The sequence below is a fragment of the Malaclemys terrapin genome, chromosome 8, assembly GCF_027887155.1.
Source record: "Malaclemys terrapin pileata isolate rMalTer1 chromosome 8, rMalTer1.hap1, whole genome shotgun sequence".
Lineage (NCBI taxonomy): Eukaryota > Metazoa > Chordata > Testudines > Emydidae > Malaclemys > Malaclemys terrapin.
Genome location: NC_071512.1, coordinates 45,878,316 through 45,891,205, shown reverse-complemented (window position 1 = coordinate 45,891,205; position 12,890 = coordinate 45,878,316). Strand labels below are relative to the sequence as shown.

The 12,890-nt window shown below is 43.4% G+C and overlaps 1 protein-coding gene across 1 annotated transcript; it reads right to left on the bottom strand.

Annotated features, from left to right (window-relative positions):
- Positions 1-1,118: 1,118 nt before the first annotated feature.
- TNFSF18 (TNF superfamily member 18) lies at positions 1,119-10,146 on the bottom strand. The gene is made up of 3 exons (XM_054038028.1): positions 9,908-10,146; positions 4,269-4,299; positions 1,119-2,816 (listed from the first exon to the last, which is right to left on the bottom strand). The coding sequence occupies exons 1-3, from the start codon at positions 10,055-10,057 to the stop codon at positions 2,455-2,457; spliced, it is 543 nt and encodes a 180-aa protein (XP_053894003.1). The 5' UTR covers positions 10,058-10,146; the 3' UTR covers positions 1,119-2,454.
- Positions 10,147-12,890: the final 2,744 nt, after the last annotated feature.

The following is a 12,890-nucleotide window of genomic DNA, read 5'->3' as shown; positions in this document are numbered from 1 at the left end:
TGGGGGAGCAGGAGGGATTCAGGGTCTTGGTTCTCCATGGAGCAGCACAGCTTGTCACCATCCTCACACTAGCCCAGTTATAATGCACACAAACTGGCCTTACTCCTAACTGATAACCAACACCTCCCTTCCCATGAGACAGATAAATAAGTACTATTATCCCTTCTTATACATGGGAGTACTGAGGGTCAGATACTGCAGGCCTAACACAAGCAGAGCAGTCAAGCTAGGTGAAGGGTGGATAAATGTATTTGCAAACCATCATGTTTGGCCGTATGCAAGGGCACTGTACACTTTTATTCTGAAAAACTTTATTCTAGATTAAGGGTCATGAACTAAGGTAAAGTCTCTGTGAGAGAGCACTGTGTGTGTATGTTTGTGTCCCCTCTTTAATGGTCTGCACTGAAATGAATACAAAATGGCAACCACTTCTGTAAAGCAGGCTCCATAATATTTGTTGTTGGAATACACAGAAAATAAAATCATAACAGCTACATTGAACCAAACTAATCCTAAATTGTGATTCAGTCCAATAATGTTTTTATTTGTTTGTTTGTCCGTGAAAATCCATGAAGCTGTAATTTGTTTGAAGGAATAATTAGGGAGGCTTTATTCATGCAAATATGGCTATTTGTGTGAAAACAAGCATATACCAATCAGAGGAGCTTGCTCTAGGACAGCCAATCAAGGAACAAAAAACCCGACTGTGTGACTGACCACAGAGCTAGCACAGGGAATCAGAGTATCTTCAAGCACTTTACAATGTCCATTTATTCAGCCTCACAACATTCCTGTGAGGTAGGTAAATACATTGTTATACCTGACTTAGCGAGGAGAACTGAGGCACAACTACAGTGCCTTACCCAAGGTCACACACTGACTCAGTAGAGGAGCATAGGATACAGTTCAACAATCTCAATCCTCAGCTCTCCCCACTAGGTCACACTCAGGGCCGGTGCAAGGAAGTTTCGCGCCCTAGGCGAAACTTCCACCTTGCCCCCCCCCCCCCCCGCCCTGAGGCAGCTCCCCGCCCCACCCTCCGCCCTGAGGCATCCCCCTCCCTGCGGCAGCTCCCTCCCCCGCCCTGAGGCGCCCCCCCTCTGCAGCAGCTCCTCCCCCGGGAAGCCGTGCGGCAGCTCCCCACCCCAGCTCACCTCTGCTCCGCCTCCTCCCCGAGAACACCGCTCCCGCTCTAATTCTCCTCCCCTCCCAGGCTTGCGGTGCCGAACAGCTGATTGGCGCTGCAAGCCTGGCAGGCAGGAGAAGTGGAGCGGCAACTGCGCGCTCGGGGAGGGAGTGTAGGAATGCTGTAAAAGAAAATTGGGGGCACCGCTTTTTGGCACCCCCAAATCTTGGCACCCTAGGCAACTGCCTAGTTTGCCTAAATGGTAGCACAGGCCCTGATCACACTCCTTCTCTACCTTTACTTCTACAGGTGTGCCCTCCCATCAATAGAGATATGGGTACCCCACTTCCTTTCAATGACAAATGTTACATCTGCTTATACTGCACAATGCAGCTATAGACGTTAAGAGAATTTGAAGCCTGATCCCCCTCCAGTCCAGATGCTGTTCTGTGTGACTTTATCTGCCCTGTTAAGTTCCATGTTACAGCATTGTATGATAGAAAATGGTGAGGGTCAAGGGAACCCTGAATCTTAATATGGACACACAGGCTCTGTGTGCCACCTTCAGTACTCCAGCATTGGACTCAATGGTTCAAAGAGAAAATACAGTTTGCATTCATTCTGAATGCAGAACTCCTAAACAGTGTGAATCCCCAGAGATGATGGGGCAGGGTTCACCCTGAGGGGAAATTGGGACAGCTGCAGTTTCCCTTGTTAAAGTTAGGTATGGATGTGAGGAGAAAAGGGGACAGAAAGGAGAGACCTGGATGGAAGCAAGGAATCGTCCGTCTATCCCATTTGCCTTTAAACATGTTGGTCCCTCAATCCCAGACAGGCCAGTTTTTGTCCAGGTTATGTACAGTATGTACATTATACATTACATTGACATAGCATCTTTCATGTCCACGGACCCTCAAGGCGCTTCACAAAATATACAAATGACAATCACTTTCACCCCGCATGGAAAGGCAGCCAGCCATGGAGTGGAACTGTTTACCAGTGCAGAATGGGCAGAACATAGTGACTCATTTGCCTGGGATTTATAACTAACATTTCTAACACATCAAGGTATTGCTTTTCTTTGTTCACACAGTTGTTCTAGAAGTGTTTTCCTCCCATAACTTGTGACAATCTGATGTCATTACCGGAGTCGCACATTCACATCTTGTTGAGCGTGTGCCTTGAATTACTTCAACAGGAAGATGAGAAAGCCCAAAGCATCATTGTATTGAGTTTGATGCAGAGAAATTGCAAACATTTCAGACTCAGGGGTTAGATTCCTAATGTTCCTTGGAGGGTGAGAGAAGCTGACTCTGAGAGGAAATCTGTTACATTTTGTACAGTCCCCAGTAAGTCTGATTGTCTTTCAAGATGTGTCCAAGTCCACTATTGATCGTACAGAACAGCTTCTCCCCCTTGCTCAGAAAATAAGGTCTCCCGAAATTGATGGAGGCAGTTTTCTCCCCAGTATTTGTCCCAGTCATCTGGTTGAGGAGAATATTCTCATCTTTGTACAGCATCATCGTAAAATAACTTTCTATTTCCTTTATGCGGGTCACCTGGGCATAGATGAAGTACATGCCACTCTGCAGGATCTCCAGCTTTTGGTTAGAGTCATTCCTTACGAAGCTACTGCAGTCTGTCATGTTCCACTTCCATATGATGTAATGACCATGATCATCTGAAGGTGCTTCCATAAAGGAACCAGACAAGGAAGAAAACAAAGCGAAAAGCATACAAAGTGGTTAATTATATTTCAAAGGCTAGCCCATTTCCTAGATTTTCCCTTGTCATTTTGTAAATGCTCTCCATTAGTTCATATCCCTTCTTACCTTTTCCTTATCTCTTTGATTTGAGGTCTTTGGGGAAGAAAGGGAAGGGTCTGAGCCACAAAATTCAGAGCAGGACCCAGACTCTGAACAACTCCCAGAGTTCTGGGCTGTTTGGAACTGGAATTCTGTTATTCAGACCCAGATTCAGATTCTGACACCCATGAAGTGAGAGGATCTTTAGGTCCATGGTTTTGGTCTGAGCCCATCTTACTTAATTAAATCATTCGACTGCTGTTCATGGGGCAGATCCTCAGCCAGTCTAAATCAGCATGGCCCACTGGAGTCAACCGAAGTTAAGGTAAAGGGGAGCAGGGCGAAGCCCACCTCTCCCTCCACTTCTAAAAGGTAAGCAGTTCTCTCCAACAACTAACTCCCTCTCCTCACTGGCCATTGTGGTGAGGGCACCTTCCTGTTTCAGTCTGCATTAAACAGCAGACACAAATCCAGCCCATCCCAGCGAGTAAACTTTTCACTCTGAAAAGTGACTGTGGATACAGTGTTTCCTGACTCACCAGATCTGATGCCTATGTTTGTGTTCAGAATTGTATCTGCTTTCTATGCTGAATATATTGTTTAGTCCTGTTATTGCTCCAGAGCCAGCACCTCTCGGGGAGACTGCTGGAGTTTATCCAGGCACTCAGACATCATCAACAGAACTGTTAAGAAGGGTTTGTCTACACAGAAAAATTCTGCTGATTTAATTATGTCTGTTTAGAAACTAATCTGATATATTCTTAATTTGGGTTAAGAGGATTTTATATCAATTTAGCTTAAGTCAGTAAGGAACTGACAAGCTAAAACAAGGTCCTGTTCACAGATGTAACAAGTTTCATTTCCAAAATCTTTCTTGTTGCTGCTGTATTAAGCCAAAAGGCTTCAGCTTGATTTTCAGATCCCAGGATGAGATTACAGGCCTAGCAGTTAGAACAACTCCTCCCCCCCCCCCCCTTTTTAAATTAGTAACATTTGAGAATTTGATCTGCGGTCACTGAGAGACAATAAATATGGAACCCCAGGATGCTGTTTTTACAGTCATGTTTCAAAGCAGAACTGCACTTTAAGAGAGATGATTCATATGATACCGCTAGCTAGTGCTTGGAACAGAACTGAAAAGCGACTGACACCCGCTTGCCTACAGTAGCCACTAGATCACCTGGGCTTCATGTTTCTCTGTTTTCATTGTTTACTGTTGTTCATAGATAGGCGAGAAATACTCTAGCCTGCTGAGTACATTATTGTGATCTAGTCACCTTCACCGCACTGTGTGAATGGTAAAAATCAGAAAACCACTCCAGTATCTTGATACTTACAAATTGCATGAGCCCAGCAGATCTCTGGAGACTGTGGAGAGAAGCAAAGTTTGGTCAGGATGTTGCATGTTATGGCTTGGGACTTTTAGACCTATCAACTAATGTTCTGTGTATGTTTGGGAGAGGTCCCAGGCAGCAGAAGTCTTTCTGTTGTGGAAGCAGAGAAAGAACTGACAGGAAGGGGATGCAATGCATGACAGTTCTTTCTCTGCTTCCACACTGTTATCAGAGGAGACAGACTTCTATTGGGTCTCTTTCAATTGGCTCTTCACTTTCACTGGAAAGCAGCTGCTTAACCCAAATGGCATCTCGCCCTCGGGCTTTTTTAATTTTAAATGTTGGCGGTGGTTTTGGTGTTTCTAAGAGTAAGAGTCTAATCGACACAGGATACCTCCAGACATCACACAGCATTGGTTGGTGCCATGTAACTGTACCCCATGCTTACATAGTCTGTCTCTTTGTCACCCTCTAGTGGGTAAAGCATGTTTAGAGGTTTATGAATCTGTTACTGCCCCCAAGGTAACAGGTCTGGATCTTTAGCTTTGGGGATAGACACTTATACATTTAAATGCAGAGCTTCTGGGTTTAAACCACACTGATAACCTTCCAGGAACATTGTTATTCCATCTTTTCATGTGGCTTTGCCAGTTTTTATTAAACAAAATCAAATTGTATTTTATCTTACATTGTGGTTTTAAGGAAAGACATATAGTTAAGAAATGTTTGATTCGGTTTATTTTATTTAAAACTGCAATAGAACATTACTTTCCAAGAGCAGTGAAAGAGCTAGCAGTGATGTCAAAGAATCATCACTGAAATCTGAGTTAGCCTCTGATGAATGCTGAATTTCACAGCTATAGTTTCAGGCTGTCTGCAAATTTAGGTAGACATTGTATCATTTGTACTCATATCGGGTCTTGAAGATTTTCTCCCCAACTATAACAGCCAGAGACTAATTTTTTTAAAATGAAAGCTAAGACTCTGGAGAACAACCAAAGGGTCTGTCTGAGCATGACCCTGGTTAGTCCTTTTTACTGCCTTTCCTTGTGGGAATGCCCCACAGCTTGGAAAACACAAGTAGAGTGAAAATGTGTCTGTTTACATCCGTAAGTTGGCAGTACTCCATCTGTCCTGTGGATACTGGCCAGCTGTCTGACTGATCCATATGAAATGGGAAAAGGGAAGTAACTCTCTTACTTACAAGTGTAAACAATCAACATTTTCAAATATTAGTGTAAATCTCTTATGTTAGATAGTAGTGGCCTAAAATATTTTACATTATTAAATATTAATTAATTATTAATTGTTTTCTGTGCATATTTTCTTGGGCTTTTGCACCAAATATAAAAACAAACCACAGACATTAGTACCTATTAGGGGAGACAATCACCTCACTTCTTAATTGTGGCAATTTCAATTCCATTTCTTGGCCTTTCCCATACAGAAACTACCAATAGCAACAACCCATCTGGAAAGATTTCTCCTACTCCTCCTCTTCATCATCAATGATTCTTATCTGTTATTGCTGTTGTTGTACCCTGAGCCCCCTATCAGGATCCCCTTTGTGATAGGTGCTAAGTACATATATTATTAAGAAAGATGGCCACTGCCCATATAGTCTAAACATATTTTTAACAGGAATGAATTCAGACCCTGGTTAGTCCTTTTTACTGCCCACCCTTGTAGGAATGTCCCACAGCTTGGAAAACACAGAGTAGAGTGAAAATGTGTCTGTTTACATCCATACGTTGGCAGTACTCCATCTGTCCTGTGGATACTGGCCAGCTGTCTGACTGATCCATATGAAATGGGACTTCAAAGGTCATTGCATTTGTGCATTGGCCTAGATTTTGTCCCAGATCTCCTGGCATGAATGGCTACAGCAGTTCATAAACGCTGGAACACAAAATCCTGCCAGACTTTGCTTACAGTGGAAACATGCAGTATTTTACATTGATCTACATAAGGCTACCGGACAAACACCTGCACTATTGTGTACCTTAGTTTTAAGTTACTGATCCTGACTGAGTTCCCATAACCAGTATTCTGCTTAAGTTCTTATACTTGGCCTGTCACTGTGGTATTTCAGCATCTGCTTCTAGCAACTGGAGGAAATGACTCTTTGTTCAAGGGACATGACAACTGACATAGCTTTCAGCTAATATGTAGCTGAGCCTTTCCTTCCATGCTGCCAGTGAAATGTCCACCATCCAGGGATAATTCTATTAACTGACTCAGCTGCCCAAAAGATTGGGGTGGTCAGAACACCTTAGCTCAAAACACATAGATGATACTTTGCCCTTCTCTAGAACCTTCCATCCAAGGCCTCAAAGCCCTGTGACTAATCTTCCCACCCCCTGGCTCTCTCCATTGAAGTACCGGGAGTTAAAGTGATTCATGTGAAGTCACCAGGGCTGGCCTTACGGGTGGGTGATGATCAGGGTGCCATGGTCAAGAGGGTGCCGGTGCCCAGGCAGGGTAAGAGGTGAGCGCCCACTGACTGGGGTCTGCTCCCCAGTTGTGGGTGGTTTCGTTGGCACATGTGGTGTCCCAGCTCAGTGGAGGGGGCAGGTGGGGTGGTCCAGCTCCAGCCAGGGGAGAGGCTAAAATTGCAGGGTCTGTTGCTGTAACTTGTGGCTGGGGAGGGTCTGCCCTGGGGGCAAGCTGCAGGAGCCCCGGTGGGCCTGGGGGAATGCTCTGCAGAGCAAGCTTTGCCCTTGGGGCTTGGAGATCTGCTTCCACCCGGTGTCTCCTGCAATCACCCTGGGCTGCCTGGCACAGCCTGCCCACCAGGGTAGCTGCTCACCTGTCCCTAATGCCCATGAAGCAAGGGCAAATGGGGCATTCCCGGGCTTGTGGCGAATGTTCCTGGGGCTGCAGAGCGGTATCCAAAGTTGGGTGGAATTGAGGAGTGGAGGCAGCGGAGCTCCCTGGACAGGTTCCCAGCAGCCGAGCTGGATGCATGCTGGGCTGGGCTTCCGTTTGTGCCTCACAGCGCTGCCATCCCCACGGTGCTTGCACGGCCGCCAATCTGGCATTCTCACCACTGGTGCCAGAAGCTCAGGTGCTACGGCGAGCCAGCACTGAGCGTATGGGCTGCCTGTGCCATTTGCAGTGGTCTCTGCTGTAGGTGCACACAGTCCCTACTGTGACTTACAAGCTTCTCCAGTAAACTTCAGGTGTGTGACCGGATTGTGCTTAAACTCAAAGAAAGTTCGCCTAGAGCACCATTTTCCCTAAGGCCAGTCCTAGACATCACAAATGACATCATCGGCAGGACTAGAACTCTGCCATCTTGCCTCCTCCTTCATTTTGAGCTCTCAGCCATGCTTTGTCCCCAGGACTGCAAGCAGGGCATTTTATTCTTTCAGCTTGTGAAAGCGTTTGCAGATGAGAACAGGAGGAGTACGCCCAGCTTACCCACTCTGTTAAGGACCAGATTGCAAACTCTTCACTCACATTGCCTTTAATGGAAGTACTCCTGTGAGTAATGGCTCGACACTGTGCGTAAGGAGTTCACAATCTAGCCCTATATAACAAGTTTGTACCGATGTTCACTCAATGGCAAATACCAAACTAGAAAACTTGTCCTGCCCTTGCAGATGGATGGATTCAATCAGTTGGTCTTCCCCATCCCTAACTACAGTGCAAAGAAAAGCTTTTGTTTATTCAGACAGTGCTCTCTCTGCAGTGGGAAAGAAAGGGGAAGGAGATGGAACTCTTACGGGATGGGGTGTGCTTTACTTTGCCAGTATCACATGTAATTTACTGTCAGCGGTATGCAATTTTGAGCACAATGCATGTCATGAGGCTCCTGTGTTATGCCTCCAAAATAGAATGCCAGGAAGGGGAAGAGGGAGAACTTAAAAGAAAAACAAAAGTTGCACCAAGATAATTTTTTCCCTAAACGCTTTATAAATTTCTGTTCTGACAGGTTGTGCTCCGGTGAGGTGCTGAGCACCCTCTAACCCCATGGGAATTGAGGGTGCTCTGCATTTTGGAGTGATCAGCACTTTACAGGGAGGATCCCTGAGGGAGGAACAACTCAGTGGCTTGAGCATTGGGCTGCTAAACCCAGGGTTGTGAGTTCAATCCTTAAGGGGGCCACTTAGGGATCTGGGACAAAATCAGTACTTGGTCCTGCTAGTGAAGGCAGGGGGCTGGACTCGATGACTTTCCAGGGTCCCTTCCAGCTCTATGAGATAGATATATCTCCATATATATATCCCCTAGTGTAACTCATGATATACACCACCAGCCACAGCCATCATATTTCCTAGAGGTGTTTGATGCTGAGTATCTAAATAGGGAACTTCTTCCCCCATTCCTGGAGTTATAGCTGAAGACAGGCTGCAGCCCCAGCTGGATACTGGAAACACAACATCCAGAGCAAGGGGTTGGATTCTCCAAGAGTGAGTGTTCACCTTTCAGGAATGAAAGTAAAATTCCACGTATCAATGGGCTGTGCAGGGAGGGAGGGGGATCTTTAGCCTTCACCTCCCAAGCACAGACCACTATGAAGAGAAGCTAGAGATAGAGGAGATCTCTTAGGCTACATTCAGTCCTGAGGTAAGCGCATGCAACTCCATTGACTTCAGTGGAGTCACACCTGCTTGAACTGGGCCCCTTGATCTTCCCATGCCAGGGCAGGATTGTCTGCTCCACTGCTTTGGCCAGTCTACTTGCAAATGTTTCAAGTGACATGTTTCATGCTATTCCACAGTGTCAGAGATCTCCCCAACGGAAAATTTTTCTGATAGTCAACCTATTCCTTTGCTCAGTACCATCCTTTTCCTCCTGGATATACATCTCTCTACCCTCTTCTACTGCTTTAAAAATTCCTCCCTCTCTTTGGTGTTTGAACCCTTTGGAAATTGGCCGACAGTTGGCATGTGTCCCCTTAGTTGTTCTTTGGTCAAGCTATAAATACAAAGACAACTACATTACATAAATGTTAGGATAAAAGTCAAGCACTGAAAAGAGGAAATACCAGATTTATGGTTACCTGTGCAACCTATGCATTGAACAAGACAGGGGTCCTGTGGAAAAAGTAGCAATGTGATTGTGTAATTAAAGCTATCATAACACATCCATACAAGGGGGCCGAATTAAAGCTGCAACCAATAGGGGCAATTTTAGAAAATGTTCAGAACAACCTGCAAGGTGCTGAGCGTACTCTGCTCCCATGTGAGTGCAGTCATGCCACCATAGAACTAGTACAATGCAATAGAAAATTAGTGACTTCTATTGAGAGTGGAAGGTGTTAGCACTTTACACGATCAGCCTCTATAAGGTTGGAGGCATGCTGAACCAATGGAGTCCTAGTCTAGCCCTTCCCTTAATAGGTATTGGCAGATAATAATAAATAATAATAATGCACAACAACAGTGGGCATAGTAGAAGAGGACAGATGAGAAGAAAGCACTGACTTTTTATCATTTTTAAATGAAAGCAAAATGAATGAAACAGTTTCCCAAAAGAAGTGGTTAAAGCGCTTGGGCAATTGAAAGCAGTCCTGACAAAGCATTGGCTCCAAGAAGGAACAGAACTAAAGGTTACAATTATCCAAGATATCAGTCATAATAAAAATAATTAATACTAATATAGTATACTCGCTAGTATTTTTGCGCTCTCCTTACCTGGCTATGAAGGCACAGAAAACAGACTATCAAAAGTGGAACCACAACCAGTATTAAAAGAGCCAAAGTGCAAAGGTTCATCCGATTACATCCTGAATTGTTTGCTTCCTTGGGAATATTCCCATTCTCCAGGAAATTTGATATTTCCATGTTGCTTAGCTCTCAAACTGCTAGAGATGAGACAGCTCAAAACCAAACAGCAGCAGCAACATTTAAAAAATACTGCAAGAATTCCTGAGTTCTTGACACCAAGAATGAGTAGCCCTGGACGGAATTTATACGCAGGGGATAAGATGGAAAAGGGAGGAGCTTATGCGTGTGTTTCATCACTGTGTAGCTGCAGAAAGCAATTAGCCAGCATTTCCTCATGAAACTGATGTAGACAACGGAACTCTCATTTGGCTCCAGGCCCAGAATGTGAAGGCGGCTTTGAAATGAAACTCAGCCAGCAAACTGCAAACATTTATGAAAAACCCCCAACATTTTCAGACAAGGAGCTGAGTTCACAAAGCTCTTCGAAAGAACAAGAGGAAGGGCAAGTTATGAAATGCACAAATCCTAGCATTTGCAATATATTGCAGAGTCTGATTGTTTTTCTCTCCACAAGGATTTGTTTTATGAGAGTTTTGGTATCTGCATTAAAACAGTTTCTCAATTCCAATGCAGAAAAACAGAACAGTATTGACAGAAGGCAGCTTTTCAATATTCTGAGAGATTTATTATTTGTATAGTAAACACGGAACTAGTCGAGATTTCAAAGTAATGACAGAATATGAGTCACATTTCCAAAACTGTCCACCAAAATTGCACCCAAAACATTTGGCAATTCTCCTTTTGGAGCCACCAACCCTATATTATATTTTCATTTGAAAACAGTGACTTGTGCATGTAGTTCCCTGCTTTGCACACTGGAAAGGATCAAAAAAAGAAGAATGCAATTTAATTTCATACAACTCCATTGCACCCATTTGAAAATTGTAAATTGCTTTCAGTTTGCAGGGCTTGAAATTGATCAATTTGTTTTTCAAATACATTTACATTGTTACCCATTTCCAAACATTTTAAATTTTCAAAAACAAAAATTAAAACAAAAAATATTCTACATTTTTGGTTTTTGAAAATGACAGGAAAGTATCATGTTAGTCATTTTTAAAAGGGAAAAAAGGAAAAACAAGAAATGGGGTGGGGGGAGAAAAGAAAGAAAAAAAAAGAAGGAAAAAGTGAAATGCACAAAATGAAAATAAATGATAAAATATCAACCAATAGAATGAATACATTTTGGTTTCCAGATTTTGTGAAAATTTTGGGCTTTTTTAATAGAAGGAAAAGAATTGAGACTTTTTTATTTAAAAAAGCCATTTTTGACACACACAAAACAAAACAAAACAAAAAAAACCAATAATTTAAATAACTTCAACCAGACCATTTTGCCAGTGTAACAGGGATGCAGACAAATTTTATTCACACATTTTTGGCATCCACTTCTGCAATTCCTCCACCTCCCACCCCTCCCCTTTGCTACAACAGTGCATTTGGAAATGACAGCTACATAAAACAAAATACAGCAGAATCTCTCTGTTTGCATTGATCTGGAGATTCACTGAAGATTATTCAAATTTGTGAAGTAGAGCAACACCCCTCCCCCAAAAAATCAGCCAAAACAACAACCAAACAATCAAGGATGCTGCATTAAAACACACTTTGTGGGGCTATTTCTCATTTACACTAATTCCCTTTATACCACTTTGGCAGCATAAATGGGCCTTAAAATAAGTGTACGTGTAATTTACATTCATCTTAAGGTAGGGTGACCAGATGTCCCAATTTTATAGGGACAGTCCTAATATTTGGGGAGTTATGTTATCTAGGCCCCTATTGCCCCCCACCCCCGTCCCAATTTTTCACACTTGCAGTCTGGTCACCCTATCTTAAGGTCCCTTTTGCACTGGCACAGACAGTTGCCCAAATCTGGCCGAATGCATTTTAAATAATTTGAAATATTACACTTTCTAACTCATGAGAACAGTCCATTTTCTATTATAAATGTGTATTTGATTGGTAGACTTCATGTGCGCTTACTAGAAATGGGTCATTGCCACAGAAATTCAGCTCTAGATTTCAAGCACCACTAAGTTTGTAGTTACTGTCTTGTGGAAATGTCCTGTAGATTTTAACAAGGTTAAAAGCCATGAGAGTTCTATTGAGAAAAGGGGTCTAAAGAAATTACTGTGAAACACCACAGTCTCTCCAGCTGTTACCTAATTTTTTCATATGTAAAAAATTCTTTTTAAGAATCACCTGCCTGATTCTCATAATGAGCACTTAAGTGATGGCATATGAACAGGCAGAGTAAATATAAATGTCTTTTACAATGTGATCCTCTCCTCATGGGATAATAGATATAGTCCCACCCTGTTAATTAGCTGCCATTGATGGACCACCAATTTGCAGGTGTAATGAGCAGGAGGCTGCTTAATTCCTTTCCCAGTAGAGCTAAACCTTTGGGGGATGGAAAGGAAATAAGATAGAGACGATAGTCTGAGAGACTAACAACAGGGGAAAGAGAGAAAAAGAGAGGACCTGTCATACTTATGGCAGTTCCTACTGAAAGGAGGGACACTGATTTTCAGAGAAACAACCGAGAGAGTGAAGCAGTTATGAACTAAGTGAGGCTGTTGCAAGAAAAGCACTAGCAACCTTTACCCTTTTTAACATAGACTTTCACTACCCACGCTAGCGCCACTCCCCATACCTGTGGTTAAGTGAGAGGAAGAGTAAAATGGTTGGATTTACAGGTGTCTGTTTCCCCACTTTCTTAAATAAACAGCACATAGTTTAAGCTGCACCTGTGATAGTTGCTGAGTCTCCATCCCAGAAGATGAGAAGGATGCTACCTTCCAAGATGGAGGACAAACGGATATACTCCCCCAAGCTAGGGATGTCAAGGTCACAAAGTCTTAATATGTGCCACAGACTGCAGATA